Genomic DNA, 27,794 nt, shown 5'->3' with positions numbered 1-27,794 from the left:
TCGAGTCATTGCATTCTCCCTCCGTGCGCCGCCGCTCACACTGACCCTCCAAGGCCCGACGCCACCTGGTGGACACTCGAGGTCATTACACCCACTCACACTGACCCTCCAAGGCCCGACGCCACCTGGTGGACACTCGTGGTCATTACACCCACTCACACTGACCCTCCAAGGCCCGACGCCACCTGGTGGACACTCGAGGTCATTACACCCACTCACACTGACCCTCCAAGGCCCGACGCCACCTGGTGGACACTCGTGGTCATTACACCCACTCGCACTGACACCGTGAAATTCATCCAAAACGTTTATTCTGCCAATAGAGATTAGAAGTTGACCTGAGCTATTTAAGGCAAAGGTCATTTAAAGTAGTGAATAAAAGGATAAATATCATATTGGGTATATTTATACTTTTCTATAGTATTTTGACTACATGTATAGTTTACTTTATTTATTTATCTATACTTTAAGTATATGAACTGTTTGAGTTTATAAAATGTTGAAAAAATTGCATATTGGTTTGTATACTGTAAAGTGAGTTTATAATTATAAATGTATTATTTGTCTATACACACACACATATATATATACACACATATATAGTTCCTCAATATCAATTGTCCCTACCATTTATCACATCACACAATGTAGTATTTAATAGTCGACAATGTATTAAATTCAGCTCAGGTGCAGATCAGATCTGTAATGTGATTTGTTAACAAGTGAAACAGGAAAAGGTCTGCAAGGTGCAGTATGGCGTGGCTCCGCCCCTCCACCATGTGACAGAATCTTAGTTTTTTGGCTGAATAACTAGTCCTGCACTGCTGGAGCACAGACACAAAAAGAACATCAGGAAGACGAAGCAGCTGGATTATTAAACGATCCAGACATGAAACAGCTGGATTATTAAACAGACATGAAGTAGATGGTTTATTAAATGATCCACACATGAAACAGCTGGATTATCATCTGTATCTGGTCCTTCAAATGAGCAGGTTGGAGAAGGTCCTCCAGGTGAGCAGGTCACGTCAGTTCCTCCAACTAATGCTGTTCTGGCTCATCTTGATATGCGTGAGAAATGTCTTTCCCAGGCTGGAGGGCTGCAGGAGCTGCTGGAGGCTCTCAGGGTGGAGGCCACAGGAAGAATGATCGATCAGTGCTGCTCCTCCCTGCTGCCGGATGCCAAGTGTGTTCAGGACAGTTGTGGAATGTGTGTTCAGGACAGCAGTGGGTCTGTGTGTGGAGAGAACAGCCCAGAAGTTCCCTTTCTGTGCACGCTGGAGGACCTTTGTAATGGCATGAAGAGAGGAGGGGAGAACTGGTCCTGCAAAGACAAGTAACACAGCCGGTCAGGGAGTAAAGGGAAGGACTAGCAAAGATGGCTACATTAAACATTAAAAGATGAGAGAGGAACATTAAAAGGTATGTGAGGAACATTAAAATATATGTGAGGAACAGTAAAAGGTGTGAGAGGAAGAGAGGAACATTAAAACATATGTGTGAAACATTAAGAGGTGTGAGAGGAACATTAAAACGTAATGTGAACAACGTTAAAAGGTCTGTGAAGAACATTAAAAGGTGTGAGAGGAACATTAAAAGGTGTGAGAGGAACATTAAAACGTAATGTGAACAACGTTAAAAGGTCTGTGAAGAACATTAAAACGTAATGTGAACAACATTAAAACGTAATGTGAACAACATTAAAAGGTGTGAGAGGAACATTAAAAGGTGTGAGAGGAACATTAAAAGGTGTGAGAGGAACATTAAAGGGACTGTGAACAACATTAAAAGGACTGTGAAGAACATTAAAAGGTGTGAGAGGAACATTAAAGGGACTGTGAACAACATTAAAAGGACTGTGAAGAACATTAAAAGGTGTGAGAGGAACATTAAATGGACTGTGAACAACATTAAAAGGACTGTGAAGAACATTAAAAGGTGTGAGAGGAACATTAAAAGGACTGTGAAGAACATTAAAAGGTCTGAGAGGAACATTAAAAGGACTGTGAAGAACATTAAAAAGTGTGAGAGGAACATTAAAACGTAATGTGAACAACATTAAAAGGTGTGAGAGGAACATTAAAAGGTGTGAGAGGAACATTAAAAGGTGTGAGAGGAACATTAAAGGGACTGTGAACAACATTAAAAGGACTGTGAAGAACATTAAAAGGTGTGAGAGGAACATTAAAAGGACTGTGAACAACATTAAAAGGTGTGAGAGGAACATTAAAAGGTGTGAGAGGAACATTAAAAGGTGTGAGAGGAACATTAAAACGTAATGTGAACAACATTAAAAGGTGTGAGAGGAACATTAAAAGGTGTGAGAGGAACATTAAAAGGTGTGAGAGGAACATTAAAACGTAATGTGAACAACATTAAAAGGTGTGAACAACATTAAAAGGTGTGAGAGGAACATTAAAAGGAAATGTGAACAACGTTCAAAGGTCTGTGAGGAACATTAAAAGGAGCTCCAGACGGTCTGTTCCATTAGTACCTGTGATCTCCAGACTGCTGAGGTTCTGGTAGCTGAAGTCCACCTGGCTCTTGACATTCACACAGCGGCTCTGGAGGTGAAACAGAGAACAAGGTCTTTTCCTCTCAAACTACAAATCTAGACTGAGGACAGGAGAGAACATGGTGCTGTAATCGGATACTTTAGGATACTTTCAACAAAGACATATCAAGCACTTCGGAAACATAGACGCTCAGTTGTGAGTGAGTGAGATAGCTCAACACAGAACGAAGCTACAACCAATAGGAAAGGATAAAGTTACAGTGTCCACCTTGACCATGAACAACTCCATAAAACACATCACCCAGATCAGCTGGACACCTTTCACCTCAAAAACATTGCCCATCTCTGCAACTCACTCTCCTTCTGAGTTCATCCAGGCTTTACTCACATCCTGCAACAGCTTCTGTACAGCTCGTCTTCAAAAGTCCTCAATACACTGCAGTACATCCACAACACCCCGTCCTCCAGGACCTCCACCCCGTCCTCCAGAACCTCCACTTCATCCTCCAGGACCTCCACCCTGTCCTCCAGAACCTCCACTTCATCCTCCAGGACCTCCACCCCGTCCTCCAGGACCTCCACCCCATCCTCCAGAACCTCCACTTCATCCTCCAGGACCTCCACCCCGTCCTCCAGGACCCCTACCCTGTCCTCCAGAACCTCCACTTCATCCTCCAGGACCTCCACCCCGTCCTCCAGGACCCCTACCCTGTCCTCCAGAACCTCCACTTCATCCTCCAGGACCTCCACCCCGTCCTCCAGGACCCCTACCCTGTCCTCCAGGACCTCCACCCCGTCCTCCAGGATCCCTACCCTGTCCTCCATAACCTCCACTTCATCCGCCAGGACCCCTACCCTGTCCTCCAGAACCTCCACTTCATCCTCCAGGACCCCTACCCTGTCCTCCAGAACCTCCACTTCATCCTCCAGGACCTCCACCCCGTCCTCCAGGACCCCTACCCTGTCCTCCAGAACCTCCACTTCATCCTCCAGGACCCCTACCCTGTCCTCCAGAACCTCCACTTCATCCTCCAGGACCTCCACCCCGTCCTCCAGGACCCCTACCCTGTCCTCCAGAACCTCCACTTCATCCTCCAGGACCTCCACCCCGTCCGCCAGGACCCCTACCCTGTCCTCCAGAACCTCCACTTCATCCTCCAGGACCTCCACCCCGTCCTCCAGGATCCCAACCCTGTCCTCCAGAACCTCCACTTCATCCTCCAGGACCTCCACCCCGTCCTCCAGGATCCCAACCCTGTCCTCCAGAACAATAAATTATATGGAATTATATGGAATAAATTATTTGGCTTTGATGTCGTCACGTGAAGCTCAGAAGTGAAAGTGAAGCTGAACAAACGCTAAGCTCTGAAGTCTCTAGCCGGGACCGAATTACTTCCCCAAAACATCCGACGTGACATCATAAAGTTACAAAAGAGGTTCACATATGGGTTGTGAGAGAATCACTGAAAGCTGCAGCTGGCCTTCAGATAACATTACACTATATATCTCGGTGAACGTCCACTCCATAACACTTAAACCGAAAGCTCAATCTGAACACCTCTTGACAACTTATTGTCCTGGAAGCCAACTAGCAGAAAATCATGCTGCTGTGCTGGGAGACGCCATTTAGGATTGGGAAAATAAACTATTTCAAATACAGAATGTCATCACTATGAGCTGGGGACTTGTTAATAACCTGCAGACAAACAGCTGGAACCACAGTGTTTCTCCCCCGAGCAACCACATGTACACACTCCAACATGAGACCCTAACCCTAACCCTACACCTGGAACATGTGGGAAGGTTTAACGGTAACACCCTACACCTGGAACATGTGGGAAGGTTTAACAGGAAAGCCTTTCGGAGCGGTCTTCAGTTTGTCATTGTGCTCGGATCATTCCTTACAAGAACAAGAACAGTTGTAGAGCTGAAAGTGGAGGTTCTTGTTAACTCCCAGGGTAACGTAGTGTGGTGACGTGAATCTGTGAGACTTCAGTAACTATTTGGGGATGTAATGTGTCACAGCCAGGGGGACATCCCTGCAACTGTGTTTTTTTGACAGAACTTTCTGGAGGGAGAAAGTTAAAATGGCAAAATAAAAGTGTGGAACAACCATGGAAGTGGTGTTTTTGGCATTTCCAGTGTGAAGAGACAAACCTTCATCATGTGCATGCTGGCTCCTCTGAAGGCCACTGGAGACAGTAGTGTTGGAGGTAGACCGGTCTGGGAACCAGCTGCAGCCACGATGCTCTTGGAATTGATGAGGAAGTTGATGAGGGTGAAGGTGTGCAGACCTTCCACCAAAGCCACAGACTCAGGCTTGTGGTCTAGGGACATGGCGTGGTTCTCCTTTTGACTGCACCACAGGTTAAGGAACCTCCTTGCTGAGGACACACCAGTGTGAAACAAGGAACTGTTCTGTTCAGGAGGAACCTCCTCATTGAGGACACACTGAAATCAAACAAGGAACTGTTCTGTTCAGGAGGATACAGCTGCATCAGGAGACCTTCGGGCTTCTTGATTTGGTCCTGCACTCCGATCTCCTTCAGCCAGCAAAAGCTGTCGTCTCCATCACTATGCTGAAGGTCTGCAGCCTCCTTCAACCTCAAACATAAAGCACACACACCTCTCACCAAGTTCTTCAGAACCAGCATCAACAGTGATTGTAACAACACACACCTTTCCTCCTCTTCTCCTCCAGGCTCTCTTCTGCTCTTCTTGCTCTCCTCCACTAGAGGAAGGTTGAACTCAATGCCTGAAACAGGAAACACAACCACTGACCTGGTGATAGCAAACCTTTCTCTATGGGAGCTTTTCATTCATAAAGAGCCAGGTTCTAGTTCTATGGGAGCTTTTCCACTGCTAAGCCGGCCACACTTCATTGCTGGGCCAGAGAGGGGCCAGAGCTGGGCCAGAGCTGGGCCAGAGCTGGGCCAGAGAGGGGCCAGAGCAGAGTCAGAGCAGAGCTAGAGCTGGGCCAGAGAGGGGCCAGAGCTGGGCCAGAGCTGGGCCAGAGAGGGGCCAGAGCTGGGCCAGAAAGGGGCCAGAGCAGAGTCAGAGCAGAGTCAGAGCGGGGCCAGAGTGGAGCCAGATCAGGGCCAGAGCAGAGCTAGAGCTGGGCCAGAGAGGGGCCAGAGCAGAGTCAGAGCGGGGCCAGAGCAGAGCTAGAGCTGGGCCAGAGCTGAGTCAGAGCGGGGCCAGAGTGGAGCCAGATCAGGGCCAGAGCAGAGCTAGAGCTGGGCCAGAGAGGGGCCAGAGCAGAGTCAGAGCAGAGTCAGAGCGGGGCCAGAGTGGAGCCAGATCAGGGCCAGAGCAGAGCTAGAGCTGGGCCAGAGAGGGGCCAGAGCAGAGTCAGAGCGGGGCCAGAGTGGAGCCAGATCAGGGCCAGAGCAGAGCTAGAGCTGGGCCAGAGCAGAGTCAGAGCGGGGCCAGAGTGGAGCCAGAGCGGGGCCAGAGTGGAGTCAGAGCAGAGTCAGAGCGGGGCCAGAGTGGAGCCAGATCAGGGCCAGAGCAGAGCTAGAGCTGGGCCAGAGCAGAGTCAGAGCGGGGCCAGAGTGGAGCCAGATCAGGGCCAGAGCAGAGCTAGAGCTGGGCCAGAGCAGAGCCAGAGCGGGGCCAGAGTGGAGCCAGAGCGGGGCCAGAGTGGAGCCAGAGCGGGGCCAGAGCGGGGCCAGAGCAGAGTCAGAGCAGAGCTAGAGCTGGGCCAGAGAGGGGCCAGAGCTGGGCCAGAGAGGGGCCAGAGCAGAGTCAGAGCAGAGTCAGAGCGGGGCCAGAGTGGAGCCAGATCAGGGCCAGAGCAGAGCTAGAGCTGGGCCAGAGAGGGGCCAGAGCAGAGTCAGAGCGGGGCCAGAGTGGAGCCAGATCAGGGCCAGAGCAGAGCTAGAGCTGGGCCAGAGCTGAGTCAGAGCGGGGCCAGAGCTGAGTCAGAGCGGGGCCAGAGTGGAGCCAGATCAGGGCCAGAGCAGAGCTAGAGCTGGGCCAGAGAGGGGCCAGAGCAGAGTCAGAGCAGAGTCAGAGCGGGGCCAGAGTGGAGCCAGATCAGGGCCAGAGCAGAGCTAGAGCTGGGCCAGAGAGGGGCCAGAGCAGAGTCAGAGCGGGGCCAGAGTGGAGCCAGATCAGGGCCAGAGCAGAGCTAGAGCTGGGCCAGAGCAGAGTCAGAGCGGGGCCAGAGTGGAGCCAGAGCGGGGCCAGAGTGGAGTCAGAGCAGAGTCAGAGCGGGGCCAGAGTGGAGCCAGATCAGGGCCAGAGCAGAGCTAGAGCTGGGCCAGAGCAGAGTCAGAGCGGGGCCAGAGTGGAGCCAGATCAGGGCCAGAGCAGAGCTAGAGCTGGGCCAGAGCAGAGCCAGAGCGGGGCCAGAGTGGAGCCAGAGCGGGGCCAGAGTGGAGCCAGAGTGGAGCCAGAGCGGGGCCAGAGCGGGGCCAGAGCGGGGCCAGAGCGGGGCCAGAGTGGAGCCAGAGAGGGGCCAGAGCAGAGTCAGAGCAGGGCGCACCCTGCCATTGCTTATTTATTTATTTAGTTTGTCCTGTCTTAGCTGTGCAGAAACTACAGCGTTACCATTTTGCACACCGGTCACTTGTGTAACGGCATCATTTACTATTTATTGATTTATGAGGGGAAAGGTTTGGGTCCTACCTTCAGCTTTCATGGCCTCTCGAAGCCCTCTGGTGGTCGGAGACAATAGGGCAGTGATACTGCTGAACCCTGCCAGACCAGCGGCCCTGAACAACACTGTGAACTATGAACAAACAACACTATGAAATACCATCAAACAACACTGTGAACAACCATCAAACAACACCGTGAACCACCATCAAACAACACCGTGAACCACCATCAAACAACACCGTGAACCACCATCAAACAACACTGTGAACTACCATCAAACAACACTGTGAACTACCATCAAACAACACCGTGAACCACCACCAGACAACACCGTGAACAACCATCAGACAACACCGTGAACAACCATCAGACAACACTGAACAACCATCAGACAACACCATGAACAACCAGCAAACAACACCGTGAACAACCATCAGACAACACTGTGAACAACCATCAGGCAATACCGTGAACAACCATCAAACAACACCGTGAACAACCATCAAACAACACTGTGAAATATGAACAAACAACACTGTGAACGACCATCAAACAACAATGTGAACTACCAACAAACAACCCTGTGAAAAACCACCAAATAACACTGTGAACTACCACCAAATAACATTGTGAACTACCAACAAAACAACACTGCTGAATACAAACAAAAAATACTAACTATCAACACGCAAAACAATGAACTACAATCAAACAATGCTGTGAACTACCATCACATGATACTGTGAAAAACCATCAAACAACAATGTGAATTGGACATTGAGAACAAAGAGTGAAGCTTACCTGGTAGGAGCAGAGGTAGAAGTATGGACAGAGCCCGGACTTCAGCAGACCGTAGAGAGAGGACAGACTGAGCGCCCTGAAACGGTGTAGAGGACAGACTGAGGGTCCTGAAACAATGTAGAGGACAGACTGAGGGTCCTGAAACAGTGTGGACGATAGACTGAGGGTCCTGAAACAGTGTAGAGGACAGACTGAGGGTCCTGAAACAGTGTAGAGGACAGACTGAGCGCCCTGAAACGGTGTAGAGGACAGACTGAGTGCCCTGAAACGGTGTAGAGGACAGACTGAGCGCCCTGAAACGGTGTGGAGGACAGACTGAGAGCCCTGAAACAGTGTGGAGGACAGACTGAGGGTCCTGAAACAGTGTATAGGACAGACTGAGGGTCCTGAAACAGTGTGGACGATAGACTGAGGGTCCTGAAACAGTGTAGAGGACATACTGAGGGTCCTGAAACAGTGTATAGGACAGACTGAGGGTCCTGAAACAGTGTGGACGATAGACTGAGGGTCCTGAAACAGTGTAGAGGACATACTGAGGGTCCTGAAACAGTGTGGAGGACAGACTGAGGGTCCTGAAACAGTGTACCAGTCCCTCCTCAGAGTGTGACTCCCCCATCAGTCTGTGACTCCCTTCTCAGACTGTGACTCCCCCCTCAGACTGTGACTCCCTCCTCAGATTGTGACTCGCCAGTCCCTCCTCAGACTGTGACTCCCTCCTCAGGCTGTGACTTACCAGTCCCTCCTCAGACTGTGCTGCACGGTGGTGTCATGACTCCAGGGGCAGTTGTTTTCAGAGAAGCTGGCGTTGACTCGGGGGAACAGGGACAGCCAGGGCAGGGACGGGTGCTGCCAGTAGACCAGCGCCTGCTGGAAGGCAGCTCGCAGCTCAGGGCATGAGCCTGGATCCTGCAGACACAGGGAGGGGGGGGTCAACCCAGGTCCGGCCCCCGGGGGGGGGGGGGGGGGGCGCGTACCGAGAGGTCGGGTGGCAGCCGGCTGAAGTGAGCTCTGCAGTGGTGGTGCAGAGCCAGGGCCTCCTCCTGGGCTCTGGGCTGCTGGGCCCAGGACAGGGACCGGGGCGAAGTGACCACCAGGCGGGTCTTCAGGCTCCAGTCTGCAGGGTAGTCTCTGCTGCAGCCCCGGGCCTGGAACAGCAGGAACACATGGTCCAGACACTGTGGTACAATGGTACTGTTCCCTCTCCTCAGTACTGCTGAGACCCTTCCCTCTCCACAGTACTGCTGAGACTCTTCTCTCAGTACTGCTAAGACTCTTCCCTCACCACAAAGTACTGCTGAGACTCTTCTCTCACCATAGTACTGCTGAGACTCTTCTCTCACCACAGTACTGCCGAGACCCTTCCCTCACCACAGTACTGCTGAGACTCTTCTCTCAGTACTGCTAAGACTCTTCCCTCACCACAAAGTACTGCTGAGACTCTTCTCTCACCACAGTACTGCTGAGACTCTTCCTTCACCACAAAGTACTGCTGAGACTCTTCTCTCACCACAGTACTGCTGAGACTCTTCCTTCACCACAAAGTACTGCTTGAAGGCCCTTCCCTCACCACAAAGTACTGCTTGAAGACCCTTTGCTCACCACAAAGTACTGCTTGAAGGCCCTTCCCTCACCACAAAGTACTGCTTGAAGACCCTTCCCTCACCACAAAGTACTGCTAAGACTCTTCCCTCACCACAGTACTGCTGAGACTCTTCCTTCACCACAAAGTACTGCTGAGACTCTTCTCTCACCACAAAGTACTGCTTGAAGACTCTTCCCTCACCACAAAGTACTGCTAAGACTCTTCTCTCACCACAAAGTACTGCTATGACCCTTTCCACACCACACAGTACTGCTAAGACTCTTCCCTCACCACAAAGTACTGCCAAGACCCTTTCCTCACCACAAAGTACTGCCAAGACTCTTCTCTCAACACAAAGTACTGCCGAGACTCTTCCCTCACCAACAAAGTACTGCTAAGACTCTTCCCTCACCACAAAGTACTGCTTGAAGACTCTTCCCTCACCACAAAGCACTGCTAAGACTCTTCCCTCGCCACAAAGTACTGCTTGAAGACCCTTCCCTCACCACAAAGTACTGCTGAGACTCTTCTCTCACCACAGTACTGCTGAGACTCTTCCTTCACCACAAAGTACTGCTGAGACTCTTCTCTCACCACAGTACTGCTGAGACTCTTCCCTCAGTACTGCTGAGACTCTTCTCTCACCACGGTACTGCTGAGACCCTTCCCTCTCCACAGTACTGCTGAGACTCTTCCCTCACCACAGTACTGCTGAGACTCTTCCTTCACCACAAAGTACTGCCGAGACTCTTCTCTCACCACAGTACTGCTGAGACTCTTCCTTCACCACAAAGTACTGCCGAGACTCTTCTCTCACCACAGTACTGCTGAGACTCTTCTCTCACCACAGTACTGCTGAGACTCTTCCCTCAGTACTGCTGAGACTCTTCTCTCACCACCAAGTACTGCTGAGACTCTTCCCTCACCACGAAGTACTGCCGAGACTCTTCTCTCACCACAGTACTGCTGATACTCTTCCCTCAGTACTGCTGAGACTCTTCCCTCACCACAAAGTACTGCTAAGACTCTTCCCTCACCACAAAGTACTGCTGAGACTCTTCTCTCACCACAGTACTGCTGAGACTCTTCTCTCACCACAGTACTGCTGAGACTCTTCCTTCACCACAAAGTACTGCTGAGACTCTTCTCTCACCACAAAGTACTGCTTGAAGGCCCTTCCCTCACCACAAAGTACTGCTTGAAGACCCTTTGCTCACCACAAAGTACTGCTTGAAGGCCCTTCCCTCACCACAAAGTACTGCTTGAAGACCCTTCCCTCACCACAAAGTACTGCTGAGACTCTTCCCTCACCACAGTACTGCTGAGACTCTTCCTTCACCACAAAGTACTGCTGAGACTCTTCCCTCACCACAAAGTACTGCTAAGACTCTTCTCTCACCACAAAGTACTGCTATGACCCTTTCCACACCACACAGTACTGCTAAGACTCTTCCCTCACCACAAAGTACTGCCAAGACCCTTTCCTCACCACAAAGTACTGCCAAGACTCTTCTCTCAACACAAAGTACTGCCGAGACTCTTCCCTCACCAACAAAGTACTGCTAAGACTCTTCCCTCACCACAAAGTACTGCTTGAAGACTCTTCCCTCACCACAAAGTACTGCTAAGACTCTTCCCTCGCCACAAAGTACTGCTTGAAGACCCTTCCCTCACCACAAAGTACTGCTTGAAGACTCTTCCCTCACCACAAAGTACAGCTTGAAGACTCTTCCCTCACCACAATGTACTGCTTGAAGGCCCTTCCCTCACCACAAAGTACTGCTAAGACCCTTTCCTCACCACAAAGTACTGCTAAGACTCTTCTCTCACCACAGTACTGCTGAGACTCTTCCTTCACCACAAAGTACTGCTGAGACTCTTCCCTCACCACAAAGTACTGCTTGAAGGCCCTTCCCTCACCACAACGTACTGCTTGAAGACCCTTCCCTCACCACAAAGTACTGCTATGACCCCTTCCTCACCACAAAGTACTGCTTGAAGACTCTTCCCTCACCACAAAGTACTGCTTGAAGGCCCTTCCCTCACCACAAAGTACTGCTAAGACTCCTCCCTCACCACAAAGTACTGCTATGACCCTTTCCACACCACAAAGTACTGCCAAGACCCTTTCCTCACCACAAAGTACTGCCAAGACTCTTCTCTCAACACAAAGTACTGCCGAGACTCTTCCCTCACCAACAAAGTACTGCTAAGACTCTTCCCTCACCACAAAGTACTGCTTGAAGACTCTTCCCTCACCACAAAGTACTGCTAAGACTCTTCCCTCACCACAAAGTACTGCTAAGACTCTTCCCTCGCCACAAAGTACTGCTTGAAGACCCTTCCCTCACCACAAAGTACTGCTTGAAGACTCTTCCCTCACCACAAAGTACAGCTTGAAGACTCTTCCCTCACCACAAAGTACTGCTTGAAGACGCTTCCCTCACCACAATGTACTGCTTGAAGGCCCTTCCCTCACCACAAAGTACTGCTAAGACCCTTTCCTCACCACAAAGTACTGCTAAGACTCTTCTCTCACCACAGTACTGCTGAGACTCTTCCTTCACCACAAAGTACTGCTGAGACTCTTCCCTCACCACAAAGTACTGCTTGAAGGCCCTTCCCTCACCACAAAGTACTGCTATGACCCCTTCCTCACCACAAAGTACTGCTAAGACTCTTCCCTCACCACAAAGTACTGCTAAGACTCTTCCCTCACCACAACGTACTGCTTGAAGACCCTTCCCTCACCACAAAGTACTGCTATGACCCCTTCCTCACCACAAAGTACTGCTAAGACTCTTCCCTCACCACAAAGTACTGCTAAGACTCTTCCCTCACCACAAAGTACTGCTTGAAGACGCTTCCCTCACCACAAAGTACTGCTTGAAGGCCCTTCCCTCACCACAAAGTACTGCTTGAAGACTCTTCCCTCACCACAAAGTACTGCTGAGACTCTTCCCTCACCACAAAGTACTGCTTGAAGACGCTTCCCTCACCACAATGTACTGCTTGAAGGCCCTTCCCTCACCACAAAGTACTGCTAAGACCCTTTCCTCACCACAAAGTATTGCTAAGACTCTTCTCTCACCACAGTACTGCTGAGACTCTTCCTTCACCACAAAGTACTGCTGAGACTCTTCCCTCACCACAAAGTACTGCTTGAAGACTCTTCCCTCACCACAAAGTACTGCTTGAAGGCCCTTCCCTCACCACAAAGTACTGCTTGAAGGCCCTTCCCTCACCACAAAGTACTGCTAAGACCCTTTCCTCACCACAAAGTACTGCTAAGACTCTTCCCTCACCACAACGTACTGCTTGAAGACCCTTCCCTCACCACAAAGTACTGCTATGACCCCTTCCTCACCACAAAGTACTGCTAAGACTCTTCCCTCACCACAAAGTACTGCTTGAAGACCCTTCCCTCACCACAAAGTACTGCTTGAAGACCCTTCCCTCACCACAAAGTACTGCTATGACCCCTTCCTCACCACAAAGTACTGCTAAGACTCTTCCCTCACCACAAAGTACTGCTTGAAGGCCCTTCCCTCACCACAACGTACTGCTTGAAGACCCTTCCCTCACCACAAAGTACTGCTATGACCCCTTCCTCACCACAAAGTACTGCTTGAAGACTCTTCCCTCACCACAAAGTACTGCTTGAAGGCCCTTCCCTCACCACAAAGTACTGCTAAGACTCCTCCCTCACCACAAAGTACTGCTATGACCCTTTCCACACCACAAAGTACTGCCAAGACCCTTTCCTCACCACAAAGTACTGCCAAGACTCTTCTCTCAACACAAAGTACTGCCGAGACTCTTCCCTCACCAACAAAGTACTGCTAAGACTCTTCCCTCACCACAAAGTACTGCTTGAAGACTCTTCCCTCACCACAAAGTACTGCTAAGACTCTTCCCTCACCACAAAGTACTGCTAAGACTCTTCCCTCGCCACAAAGTACTGCTTGAAGACCCTTCCCTCACCACAAAGTACTGCTTGAAGACTCTTCCCTCACCACAAAGTACAGCTTGAAGACTCTTCCCTCACCACAAAGTACTGCTTGAAGACGCTTCCCTCACCACAATGTACTGCTTGAAGGCCCTTCCCTCACCACAAAGTACTGCTAAGACCCTTTCCTCACCACAAAGTACTGCTAAGACTCTTCTCTCACCACAGTACTGCTGAGACTCTTCCTTCACCACAAAGTACTGCTGAGACTCTTCCCTCACCACAAAGTACTGCTTGAAGGCCCTTCCCTCACCACAAAGTACTGCTATGACCCCTTCCTCACCACAAAGTACTGCTAAGACTCTTCCCTCACCACAAAGTACTGCTAAGACTCTTCCCTCACCACAACGTACTGCTTGAAGACCCTTCCCTCACCACAAAGTACTGCTATGACCCCTTCCTCACCACAAAGTACTGCTAAGACTCTTCCCTCACCACAAAGTACTGCTAAGACTCTTCCCTCACCACAAAGTACTGCTTGAAGACGCTTCCCTCACCACAAAGTACTGCTTGAAGGCCCTTCCCTCACCACAAAGTACTGCTTGAAGACTCTTCCCTCACCACAAAGTACTGCTGAGACTCTTCCCTCACCACAAAGTACTGCTTGAAGACGCTTCCCTCACCACAATGTACTGCTTGAAGGCCCTTCCCTCACCACAAAGTACTGCTAAGACCCTTTCCTCACCACAAAGTATTGCTAAGACTCTTCTCTCACCACAGTACTGCTGAGACTCTTCCTTCACCACAAAGTACTGCTGAGACTCTTCCCTCACCACAAAGTACTGCTTGAAGACTCTTCCCTCACCACAAAGTACTGCTTGAAGGCCCTTCCCTCACCACAAAGTACTGCTTGAAGGCCCTTCCCTCACCACAAAGTACTGCTAAGACCCTTTCCTCACCACAAAGTACTGCTAAGACTCTTCCCTCACCACAACGTACTGCTTGAAGACCCTTCCCTCACCACAAAGTACTGCTATGACCCCTTCCTCACCACAAAGTACTGCTAAGACTCTTCCCTCACCACAAAGTACTGCTAAGACTCTTCCCTCACCACAAAGTACTGCTTGAAGGCCCTTCCCTCACCACAAAGTACTGCTTGAAGGCCCTTCCCTCACCACAAAGTACTGCTTGAAGACTCTTCCCTCACCACAAAGTACTGCTAAGACTCTTCTCTCACCACAGTACTGCTGAGACCCTTCCCTCAGTACTGCTGAGACGCTTCTCTCACCACAAAGTACTGCTGAGACTCTTTCCTCACCACAAAGTACTGCTAAGACTCTTCCCTCACCACAAAGTACTGCTTGAAGACTCTTCCCTCACCACAAAGTACTGCTAAGACTCTACCCTCACCACAAAGTACTGCTAAGACTCTTCCCTCACCACAACGTACTGCTAAGACTCTTCCCTCACCACAAAGTACTGCTAAGACCCTTCCCTCACCACAAAGTACTGCTTGAAGGCCCTTCCCTCACCACAAAGTACTGCTTGAAGGCCCTTCCCTCACCACAAAGTACTGCTAAGACTCTTCCCTCACCACAAAGTACTGCTAAGACTCTTCCCTCACCACAAAGTACTGCTTGAAGACCCTTCCCTCATCACAAAGTACTGCTAAGACTCTTCCCTCACCACAAAGTACTGCTAAGACTCTTCCCTCACCACAAAGTACTGCTTGAAGACTCTTCCCTCACCACAAAGTACTGCTAAGACTCTTCCCTAACCAAAAAGTACTGCTTGAAGACACTTCCCTCACAACAAAGTACTGCTAAGACTCTTCCCTCACCACAAAGTACTGCTAAGACTCTTCCCTCACCACAAATTACTGCTTGAAGACCCTTCCCTCACCACAAAGTACTGCTAAGACGCTTCCCTCACCACAAAGTACTGCTTGAAGACTCTTCCCTCACCACAAAGTACTGCTTGAAGACTCTTCCCTCACCACAAAGTACTGCTTGAAGGCCCTTCCCTCACCACAAAGTACTGCTTGAAGGCCCTTCCCTCACCACAAAGTACTGCTAAGACTCTTCCCTCACCACAAAGTACTGCTAAGACTCTTCCCTCACCACAAAGTACTGCTTGAAGACCCTTCCCTCATCACAAAGTACTGCTAAGACTCTTCCCTCACCACAAAATACTGCTAAGACTTTTCCCTCACCACAAAGTACTGCTTGAAGACCCTTCCCTCACCACAAAGTACTGCTAAGACTCTTCCCTCACCACAAAGTACTGCTTGAAGGCCCTTCCCTCGCCACAAAGTACTGCTTGAAGGCCCTTCCCTCACCACAAAGTACTGCTTGAAGACTCTTCCCTCACCACAAAGTACTGCTAAGACCCTTTCCTCACCACAAAGTACTGCTAAGACCCTTTCCTCACCACAAAGTACTGCTTGAAGGCCCTTCCCTCACCACAAAGTACTGCTTGAAGACCCTTTCCTCACCACAAAGTACTGCTGAGACTCTTCTCTCATCACAGTACTGCTGAGACTCTTCCTTCACCACAAAGTACTGCTGAGACTCTTCTCTCACCACAGAACTGCTGAGACTCTTCCCTCAGTACTGCTGAGACTCTTCTCTCACCACAAAGTACTGCTGAGACTCTTCCCTCACCACAAAGTACTGCTAAGACTCTTCCCTCACCACAACGTACTGCTTGAAGACCCTTCCCTCACCACAAAGTACTGCTATGACCCCTTCCTCACCACAAAGTACTGCTAAGACTCTTCCCTCACCACAAAGTACTGCTAAGACTCTTCCCTCACCACAAAGTACTGCTAAGACTCTTCCCTCACCACAACGTACTGCCAAGACCCTTCCCTCACCACAAAGTACTGCTTGAAGACCCTTCCCTCACCACAAAGTACTGCTTGAAGGCCCTTCCCTCACCACAAAGTACTGCTTGAAGACCCTTCCCTCACCACAAAGTACTGCTATGACCCTTTCCTCACCACAAAGTACTGCTAAGACCCTTCCCTCACCACAAAGTACTGCTTGAAGACCCTTCCCTCACCACAAAGTACTGCTTGAAGGCCCTTCCCTCACCACAAAGTACTGCTTGAAGACTCTTCCCTCACCACAAAGTACTGCTAAGACCCTTCCCTCACCACAAAGTACTGCTTGAAGACTCTTCCCTCACCACAAAGTACTGCTAAGACTCTTCCCTCACCACAAAGTACTGCTTGAAGACCCTTCCCTCACCACAAAGTACTGCTTGAAGACCCTTCCCTCACCACAAAGTACTGCTAAGACTCTTCCCTCACCACAAAGTACTGCTTGAAGACCCTTCTCTCACCACAAAGCACTGCTTGAAGACCCTTCCCTCACCACAAAGTACTGCTTGAAGACCCTTCCCTCACCACAAAGTACTGCTAAGACTCTTCCCTCACCACAAAGTACTGCTTGAAGACCCTTTGCTCACCACAAAGTACTGCTTGAAGACCCTTTGCTCACGACAAAGTACTGCTTGACGACCCTTTGCTCACCACAAAGTACTGCTAAGACTCTTCCCTCACCACAAAGTACTGCTTGAAGACCCTTTGCTCACCACAAAGTACTGCTTGAAGACCCTTTGCTCACGACAAAGTACTGCTTGACGACCCTTCCCTCACCACAAAGTACTGCTTGAAGACCCTTCCCTCACCACAAAGTACTGCTTGAAGACCCTTTGCTCACCACAAAGTACTGCTTGAAGACCCTTTGCTCACCACAAAGTACTGCTAAGACTCTTCCCTCACCACAAAGTACTGCTTGAAGACACTTCCCTCACCACAAAGTACTGCTAACACTCTTCCCTCACCACAAAGTACTGCTTGAAGACTCTTCCCTCACCACAAAGTACTGCTAAGACCCTTTCCTCACCACAAAGTACTGCTGAGACTCTTCTCTCACCACAGTACTGCTGAGACTCTTCTCTCACCACAGTACTGCTGAGACTCTTCCCTCAGTACTGCTGAGACTCTTCTCTCACCACAAAGTACTGCTGAGACTCTTCCCTCACCACAAAGTACTGCTTGAAGACTCTTCCCTCACCACAAAGTACTGCTAAGACTCTTCCCTCACCAAAAAGTACTGCTTGAAGACTCTTCCCTCACCACAAAGTACTGCTAAGACTCTTCCCTCACCACAAAGTACTGCTTGAAGACTCTTCCCTCACCACAAAGTACTGCTTGAAGACCCTTCCCTCACCACAAAGTACTGCTTGAAGGCCCTTCCCTCACCACAAAGTACTGCTAAGACGCTTCCCTCACCACAAAGTACTGCTTGAAGACTCTTCCCTCACCACAAAGTACTGCTTGAAGACTCTTCCCTCACCACAAAGTACTGCTTGAAGACCCTTCCCTCACCACAAAGTACTGCTTGAATACTCTTCCCTCACCACAAAGTACTGCCAAGACCCTTCCCTCACCACAAAGTACTGCTTGAATACCCTTCCCTCACCACAAAGTACTGCTTGAATACCCTTCCCTCACCACAAAGTACTGCTAAGACCCTTCCCTCACCACAAAGTACTGCTTGAAGACCCTTTCCTCACCACAAAGTACTGCTATGACCCTTTCCTCACCACAAAGTACTGCTAAGACTCTTCCCTTACCACAAAGTACTGCCGAGACTCTTCCCTCACCACAAAGTACTGCTAAGACTCCTCCCTCACCACAAAGTACTGCTAAGACCCTTCCCTCACCACAAAGTACTGCTAAGACTCTTCCCTCACCACAAAGTACTGCTTGAAGACCCTTCCCTCACCACAAAGTACTGCTAAGACCCTTCCCTCACCACAAAGTACTGCTAAGACTCTTCCCTCACCACAAAGTACTGCCAAGACTCTTTCCTCACCACAAAGTACTGCTTGAAGACCCTTCCCTCACCACAAAGCACTGCTTGAAGACCCTTCCCTCACCACAAAGTACTGCTTGAAGACTCTTTCCTCACCACAAAGTACTCCTAAGACCCTTCCCTCACCACAAAGTACTGCTAAGACTCTTCCCTCACCACAAAGTACTGCTTGAAGGCCAATGTATACTGCATAAGAAGAAGACTAAACAAATGACGTCACTTCCGCCGGCGGGTTCCTTCTGGCCCAACAAGTTTGTGTCGGCACCACTGTGGTGATGAGTTCAGGTCATAATTCACCCAGTGACGGTGGAGCGGAACTTTATTTTGTAGAGAGGAAGTAGTTTTGTTGTTACATCGTGTGAAGCTCCGTTGGAGAGACGAGAGAAAAAAAGAGAGAAAGGAAAAGCGTTTCTGAATAGAAAATAAAGTTTGGAGTTCCTTGTTGAACTGACACAATTTTATTTTGTACCAATTCATTGAAGTATTTATCATTTATTGAAGTAAATCTATCTGTTATTGTATTTTATTTATTTCTTGTTTTCAAAAGTTTGAGAGCAGTACAAAAGTTTGTTTTTACTACTACAATACAAGATGTATTTATATATTTAACAGGAAAGTCTTTTTTTAAAAACATGTTCAATAAATGCTGTTCCAAATTCAAAGACGTGATTTCAATCTTGTCCAGAACAATGGTGATTATGATGGTTTTCCATAATGGAGCAGCCCTCGTACCCATAATCTTTATTTCAGTTTATTTCTCAGGGATATCTAATGATTGTAAACAGCTGCTATATACTGAATGCACTTTAATTCTTCACGTTTATTTGCTGTGACTTCAAAGCCCTTCAGTATTTTAGCATTAATGATGCTCAGACAGCATTTTATTTTTGTTTACCAGTTTCTTCAAACGTAAAGGAATAAAGATACTTTTGTTAAATAAACAATTGGGCTATTTTTTCACTATTTTGGAATCGAAGTAAGGAGTCGTTAGTAACCGGAATCATACAAATCCTAACGATACCCATCCCTATGTAGCACCAGTTCTTCTCACTGAATCACTGACCTTCTTGTCTGTAGCTCCAGTTCTTCTCACTGAATCACTGACCTTCTTGTCTGTAGCACCAGTTCTTCTCACTGAACCACTGACCTTCTTGTCTGTAGCTCCAGTTCTTCTCACTGAACCACTGACCTTCTTGTCTGTAGCTCCAGTTATTCTCACTGAATCACTGACCACCTTGTCTGTAGCTCCAGTTCTTCTCACTGAATCACTGACCACCTTGTCTGTAGCTCCAGTTATTCTCACTGAATCACTGACCTTCTTGTCTGTAGCTCCAGTTATTCTCACTGAACCACTGACCTTCTTGTCTGTAGCTCCAGTTATTCTCACTGAATCACTGACCACCTTGTCTGTAGCTCCAGTTCTTCTCACTGAATCACTGATCTTCTTGTCTGTAGCTTGTTATTCTCACTGAACCACTGATCTTGTCTGTAGCTCCAGTTCTTCTCACTGAATCACTGACCTTGTCTGTAGCTCCAGTTATTCTCACTGAATCACTGACCTTCTTGTCTTCAGCTCCAGTTATTCTCACTGAATCACTGACCTTCTTGTCTGTAGCTCCAGTTATTCTCACTGAACCACTGACCTTCTTGTCTGTAGCTCCAGTTCTTCTCACTGAACCACTGACCTTCTTGTCTGTAGCTCCAGTTATTCTCACTGAACCACTGACCTTGTCTGTAGCTCCAGTTCTTCTCACTGAATCACTGACCTTGTCTGTAGCTCCAGTTATTCTCACTGAATCACTGACCTTCTTGTCTGTAGCTCCAGTTATTCTCACTGAATCACTGACCTTCTTGTCTTCAGCTCCAGTTATTCTCACTGAATCACTGACCACCTTGTCTGTAGCTCCAGTTCTTCTCACTGAATCACTGATCTTCTTGTCTGTAGCTCCAGTTATTCTCACTGAATCACTGACCTTCTTGTCTTCAGCTCCAGTTATTCTCACTGAATCACTGACCACCTTGTCTGTAGCTCCAGTTATTCTCACTGAATCACTGACCACCTTGTCTGTAGCTCCAGTTCTTCTCACTGAATCACTGACCTTGTCTGTAGCTCCAGTTCTTCTCACTGAATCACTGACCTTCTTGTCTGTAGCTCCAGTTATTCTCACTGAATCACTGACCTTCTTGTCTGTAGCTCCAGTTATTCTCACTGAATCACTGACCTTCTTGTCTTCAGCTCCAGTTATTCTCACTGAATCACTGACCACCTTGTCTGTAGCTCCAGTTATTCTCACTGAGTCACTGACCTTCTTGTCTGTAGCTCCAGTTATTCTCACTGAATCACTGACCACCTTGTCTGTAGCTCCAGTTATTCGCACTGAATCACTGACCACCTTGTCTGTAGCTCCAGTTATTCTCACTGAATCACTGACCTTCTTGTCTTCAGCTCCAGTTATTCTCACTGAACCACTGACCTTGTCTGTAGCTCCAGTTATTCTCACTGAATCACTGACCACCTTGTCTGTAGCTCCAGTTATTCTCACTGAATCACTGACCTTGTCTGTAGCTCCAGTTCTTCTCACTGAATCACTGACCTTCTTGTCTGTAGCTCCAGTTATTCTCACTGAATCACTGACCTTGTCTGTAGCTCCAGTTCTTCCATGAACCCAGAAGACACTGACCAAGGCAAACAGACCTTGTCACACTTCATGTTAAAACCCGTGGACATCGAGGTAGAACTGTCTGGATGGTGTGAAACTTTTAAAAACACAACGGTACCCTGCTGTGGGTGTTCTCCTGGTGGTCTGCCTCCTGGGACCGGTCCTGGTGGTCCTGGTGGTCTGCCTCCTGGGACCGGTCCTGGTGGTCTGCCTCCTGGGACCGGTCATTAGAATACAGAAGTGGCAGACAGTCTCTCTGTGAGGACTCCTCCTCTCCTTCCTCCTCCTCCTCCTCCTCCTCCTCCTCCTCCTCCTCATCAGATTCAGCCACGCGGTTCTTCTTGGGACTGGGTTTAGGCTCCCGGTGTGTGAAGGGGTTCCTCCGTTTGGTCCCCCCAGTGGAGGGGGCTCTCAGGTGTGAGCTCGGCACCGGGGAGAGTCGCAGGCAGGCGGCGGTGGACGAGCTGCTCGCTCCGGGGCTGGTCGCGGGGCTGGAGGACCAGCCCAGTCCCGACCGTCTCCTCCTCATTCGCAGGACTTCAGCAGGTCGCTTGAAGCTCGGGGAGTACCCAGCCTCTTCGTCCATGTCGGAGAGGGTTCTGCTTCTTGGACAAGTTTCGAGGTCTCAGTGCTTGGACTTTTCCTCTTCCACACTTCCGGGGCGCACAATAATGACGTATGGTGTTTTAATGACGTAGCAAGGCTGAATTTTGGCGGGAAAAAAAAAAAAAAAACGTTTTAAAACGCACCGTAGCCTCAAAGTAGGCGAGGCCGGATCATTTTTCTGAAAAACAAACCCTCACTCTGAAATACTAGACGTGGAGCAGTTTATTCCTGCTACAGTCCCTCACTGTTGACCACAGTGCTCTCCATGGATGGGTTTTTTTTTTTTTTTTTTTTTTTGGGGTGGGGGGGGTTAAGAAACTTTATTTATAAAACACAGTCGTAGTCTACCATAGATATTATACCCATAGATATAAACATAAATAGTGTTATACCGACATAGATGCTTTAGACATAGATAGAAAAATGGATGGATGGACAGACAGACAGATAGATAGACAGATTGAGAGAGAGAGAGAGAGATTGATAGGGTTAACATATCTTAACCTTCCTTGTTTTCACCTGTTTTGGTGGTGTGTGTGTGTGTGTGTGTGTGTGTGTGTGTGTGTGTGTGTGTGTGTGTGTGTGTGTGTGTGTGTGTGTGTGTGTGTGTGTGTAAAACATACTGAACAAAAATACAAAAATAAATGCAACACTTTTGTTTTTGCTCACATTTTTCATGAGCTGAACTCAAAGATATAAAACATTTTCTATTCAGTAGACCCTGCGAGAAGCAGACCCGGTTAGAGCGATGCCCTGTGCTGGACGACACATCACTATGCATGACACACATATAACTGTTAATACACCTTTATGAGTGACCACCTGCTGAAAGCGGACAAAGGACAGGTTCTCCTGGAAAAGTTCAAGCTGAGCAACACGAAAATACCCAAAATACTTGGGCTGGACCCGATTATTAGAATTTCCACACCGTTGGTTCTACATGATTGCATCCATACTACACTCTGGTTCACTTCCTTTATGTTCCATAACGTAACATAACGATCCATAACGTTCAATAACGTAACATAGCGATCCCAAAAATATCTCCATTTCTGCTACCCGGCGTTCTCCACCTTTCCTCAAGTAGTTTATGTTTCACTTCAGGAGCCTCTGGTTCTTTATTTGCTTTTAAACAAAATGAACATTTTCAGTATTAACTGTTTGATCTTGTAAAAATATAGACAGTTTCATCCCATGCACTGTGACCACAACAAAGAAAAACCTTGAAGTGTAAATTTAAAAGTTATTATATTTATATATAATATTTCACCAGTCCGGTCCACTCAGGATGAAACTGGACTTTATGTTGTCTCTAAAGTACATTCTTATTTAATAATTATTTAAAGATTATTTAAAGATCTTTTATACATGTGTGTATATGCATTTATATTGTATACATCTTGAATTGATTCAGTCATTTGCTTTTAAATAATCATAACATGTTTTTTTGGTGTTTGGTTCATTCAATATCAACTGGTACTACAATTTGTCCTTGTGACTCATCCCTCTGAAGAGTACACCTGTCTTCAGGGGACACTTGCCCTTGGATTTTTGGGATGTCCCTACATTAGAGGTCTTACTGTAGACACAAAAGACCTATTTCTCTCAAATATTGTTCACAAATCTGTCTAAATCTGTGTTAGTGAACACTTGTCCTTTGCAGGGATGTTGGTGATGTATGGGGTGTGTTGGTGACGTGGGGGTGTGTTGGTGACGTGGGGGTGTGTTGGTGACATGTGGGGTGTGTTGGTGACGTGGGGGTGTGTTGGTAACATGTGGGGTGTGTTGGTGACATGGGGGTGTGTTGGTAACAGGTGGGGTGTGTTGGTGACGTGGGGGTGTGTTGGCAACATGTGGGGGGTGTTGGTGATGTGTGGGGTGTGTTGGTGACGTGGGGGTGTGTTGGTAACATGTGGGGTGTGTTGGTGATGTGTGGGGTGTGTTGGTGACGCGGGGGGGTGTTGGTGACATGTGGGGGGTGTTGGTGATGTGTGGGGTGTGTTGGTAACATGTGGGGGGTGTTGGTGATGTGTGGGGTGTTGAGATCAAGTGACAGGAAAATGGCAGCAGCGGTAGTTACAACAATGACGATCTGAATTGGAGTTTTGGGCTTAAAAACATTGACTTATATATTTAAACATGGATAAGATTAATTGTTGGTTTGAAAACCCATTTCTTCTCAAGGAAAAAAAAACTACAATAATAAACACATAGCCCATGATAAATCTAAATTATGACAAGAGTATAAATAATGATATGATAAATCAATATTTCAATTTAGTATGCCAAAATAATGAGACAGATTTTAGGTTTTTAGGATGAATACTTAGGACAGATGATTAATGATTTTTATCATGTTCATCAAGTTTTCTCATCTTGATGTGACCAGTTTTGCAGGATGTGTCAACAGTTGGTAAAATATATTCTGTGATTGCAGATGTCAAGAAAGATCGTCTCTGCAACGTCGCCAAGTATTGAATACTAGCCGTGGTTCACCTGGCAGGAAGTTCCTTTGTGTAGATTTGAATGGGAAAAAAGTGCATGAACTGTGTGAGTGTCAGAACAAGGAGTTAATGTCCTACACTTTATACTGGAGAATATTCATGTATGGCTTTGACTAGGTTTTGGACGTCCATCAAAGATGTGTGCAGCACCTGCGTTAAGTTCCCACTGAGACTGAAAGACTCAGAAATCTCAGAGGAAGGAAAGTACAGGGAATCTGCTCTTTATGTTACATCGGCACAGAAGATGCAGATTTTCTGATCTTCTCACTGCTGTGGGTGAAACTTTCACCATCTCTTTTGGCATGATGATGCCAAAGTCCCCCATTGGACACACTCACCAAAAGAGCTGTACCAATATGTGTTTGCTGTTGTTCACCATCCTGCTCTTTCCTCTCAATCAGAGGAAAGGGCCCACATAACGAAATTGGTGTGGCCTGGCTCCGACCCACGTGACGCACTTAGGCTCGGCCCACATACTGCAAAGAATGATGGCCCTTTGCTGGCCCAGGGCCATGGTGTCTCCCGGGAGACCGGACCACGGGGCAGCGGCAGCCGTGGCGGCAGCGCCGGGGGACTCTGTGGAGCCGGGTTGAGTCGACTCAGCCTGCAGCAGACAGGATTTCACCGTGCCCCTCCTCACCACAGCCGAAACATTTCATGCCAGCTGAAGACAATGTAGTCATAATCATTTCCTCTCACAGGGAAACGGAGGCTGAGCTCCTCACGCCGGTTATTGAGTATCATAAAGACTTGTCTTCTGAAACATGTCGTGTGTTTCAGCAGTGGAGACTTAATTCCAGACAGAATGTCTCTGTAGCAGGACACTACTGTCCCAAATCTGGAAAGCTCCTTAGTTAAGAGCTCGTCTGGCGCAAAAGGAGGGACATTGGACAGGATGACCCGGACAGCCGGCTGAGACAGCGGCTGCACCTGGACATACCTGTCCAACACGGTGATTCCTTCTCCACCACAGAGTTGTCCTTCTCCACCTGGTCCTCAAAGACCACCACGGTGATTCCCGTCTCCACCACGGAGTTGTCCTTCTCCACCTGGTCCACAAAGACCACCACGGTGATTCCTGTCTCCACCTGGTCCTCAAAGACCACCACGGTGATTCCCGTCTCCACCACGGAGTTGTCCTTCTCCACCTGGTCCACAAAGACAACCACGGTGATGCCTGTCTCCACCTGGTCCACAAAGACCACCACGACGCCGATCACAGCCAGAGCAACCTGCTCCACCTGCAGTAACCAACCTTCTCCTCCACAGCCAGAGCAACTTGCTCCACCTGCTCCCCCTGCTATAAATGACCTTCTCCCCCACAGCCAGAGCAACCTGCTCCACCTGCTGTAACCAACCTTCTCCCCCACAGCCAGAGCAACCTGCTCCACCTGCTGTAATCGACCTTCTGCCCCACAGCCAGTGGGGGAGGGTTATAATCATGGGATTTGTAGATGTTAGAAAGTACCAGGGTGATGGCGGGTGGGAGCTGGCTGAGTGGCAATGTCAAAGGTCCACTCCCCTCGTGGGCTGCACTAATATACTTTTTTATCAATGTGCGGGCCACAATTGGCACGCGGGCGGTGAGTTTGAGACCCATGAGTTAACTTATGTGGAGAAAGTCTTCAGCCTGGGCACTATCTAGTTTACCCCACAGATGTGTCAGCACTGTGTTTAGTGAAGGAGCATTTCTCTTGCCAGCGGCTGTTGGTCATGAAATCTTACCCACACAGGCATGACACAGTGAAGCTCCACCCTCCTAATAAAACACTGGACAACTCATTTAATTTTCCACTATTTATTTCACAAAACAATATTTATTCCACAAGAACGCACAGTGGTGATAAATTATGTAAACCTTAAACAAACATGTAAAAGAAATAGCTTTACTTATTTCATCAAGAAAAAGTATTTGAACTAAACTCCTACAATAAATACTTTTCTTTTAAAAGTTTAACTGTTAGTAACTGTTAGTTTCCCTGCTGTTAGACTGAACGATGGTAGCTGGGAGGGGCCAAACCCAGGCTGACCTGGAAGTGACCACAGCAACAGGTCGCTATATCGCTGAAGGACTGAAAAAAGGCTGAAAAACTCCTCTTACCCTGTTTCGTCCATCTCCATTCGTCAACATTAAAACCTGGACTGGACCTTCCCCGTCACCACTTCTGGGTCAAGCCCGGGTTCTGGATGTTCCATTTCCAGGAGACTACATCTCTACATTAGTCTGCTATTTTGTTTTCTGAAATGTAAACCTGGGACTTGCACAACACATGGAAATGTAATTTTGTTTTATAAGTAAATATGTTTCCCAAAATGTAAATCTGTCTGAAGTTTTGTAAGTGTTTGTAATGTTCTGCTCCTGCCGGCCCTGTACACAATCACGTTCTGGCTGATTTACAAACCTTCACTCTCACAAGGTGGATAAGAAGGTCTGTGGACCAGTGCAGTGGATGTGCTGACCTGTTCACATGACGTTTGCTTGTTTCAAGCAGTCAAGATTTTGTGGGATCGACTGTGAGATACGTGTTATTATGGTTGTTGAGGGGGCCGTACAGTAGTTTGTTTCCCTGCTGGACACCCTGAGAATTTTAGAACTATTGACAAGTTACTCTCACTTCCGCTTGATGTTTCACTTTCTCCATTCCACATTCTGTATTTAAATCAATATCTGGAGGTGTTGTGTTTTGTCTAATGCTGCTTTGTAGTGCAGAACATTTCATTCCAATGTGTGCTGATTTCCTGTGTATGTAAACCAAAGGAGGTGTATGGTGATGTAAAGAAGGAAGTGGGTGCGAGCCATTGGAGGACAGTCATGTGATCACCGGATGTGATGAAGAGTTTGTGATGTACTGCTGCATGTATGGTCAGGGTAGAGCTTCGTTTGAACAAGGACAGAAGTGCTTCTCTCTGTTGTTCCGCTCATTCCTCAACCTACCAGAAATTCGTGACTCCAGGTCTAAAAGAAACCAGTGGTGCTACACTCCATGGCCTCTCATGCTTGAGTGAGTCAGTATTAAGTATTCAGAGCAGTGTTTCCGGAAACTACAAAACACCAATATTTGTACAATTCAGTGTTCTTGTATACATGTGGAGCTGACATATGGAAAAGCACTGTTTGAATGAGTTGTATGTGGTGTGAACTGCTGCTTCGGCGGCCCATTTCTTCTTCTCTACCTGGAAAAATAGCAGACTTGTGGAGAACAATACCTCAGTCCATTGCACACTCAAAGTGTAGTAATGGGTTTGAAGCTTGGTGTTGATAAGCCCAAAGATTGACATTATTTGACGTAACTTATTCATGCTGTCGACCATAACACGAGCAAACAATGATGTTTCTTCATGTTCAGTAGGGACTCCACACTGCTTCAGATGGAGCCATGTTACATGCATCATGATGTTCAGTAGGGACTCCACACTGCTTCAGCAGCAGCCATGTTTCATGCATCATGATGTTCAGTAGGGACTCCACACTGCTTCAGCAGGAGCCATGTTTCATGCATCATGATGTTCAGTAGGGACTCCACACTGCTTCAGCAGCAGCCATGTTTCATGCATCATGATGTTCAGTAGGGACTCCACACTGCTTCAGCAGCAGCCATGTTTCATGCATCATGATGTTCAGTAGGGACTCCTCATTGCTTCAGCAGCAGTCAGGTGTCATGATGTTCAGTAGGGACTCCACACTA

At 48.1% G+C, this 27,794-nt stretch overlaps 1 protein-coding gene across 1 annotated transcript; it reads right to left on the bottom strand.

Moving 5' to 3' along the window:
- Nucleotides 1-577: 577 nt before the first annotated feature.
- On the bottom strand, nucleotides 578-21,584 carry donson (DNA replication fork stabilization factor DONSON; the record flags this gene model as incomplete). Its single annotated transcript, XM_080519763.1, has 10 exons — nucleotides 578-1,324; nucleotides 2,495-2,564; nucleotides 4,673-4,871; nucleotides 5,006-5,119; nucleotides 5,195-5,270; nucleotides 7,148-7,250; nucleotides 7,922-7,997; nucleotides 8,655-8,827; nucleotides 8,896-9,066; nucleotides 21,117-21,584. The coding sequence occupies 10 exons, from the start codon at nucleotides 21,582-21,584 to the stop codon at nucleotides 1,029-1,031; spliced, it is 1,746 nt and encodes a 581-aa protein (XP_080375889.1). The 3' UTR covers nucleotides 578-1,028.
- Nucleotides 21,585-27,794: the final 6,210 nt, after the last annotated feature.

This window comes from Blennius ocellaris (genome assembly GCF_963422515.1).
Source record: "Blennius ocellaris genome assembly, chromosome: 24".
Lineage (NCBI taxonomy): Eukaryota > Metazoa > Chordata > Actinopteri > Blenniiformes > Blenniidae > Blennius > Blennius ocellaris.
Note: the sequence above shows the minus strand (reverse complement) of the source record. Positions and strands in the feature narration are given on the sequence as shown.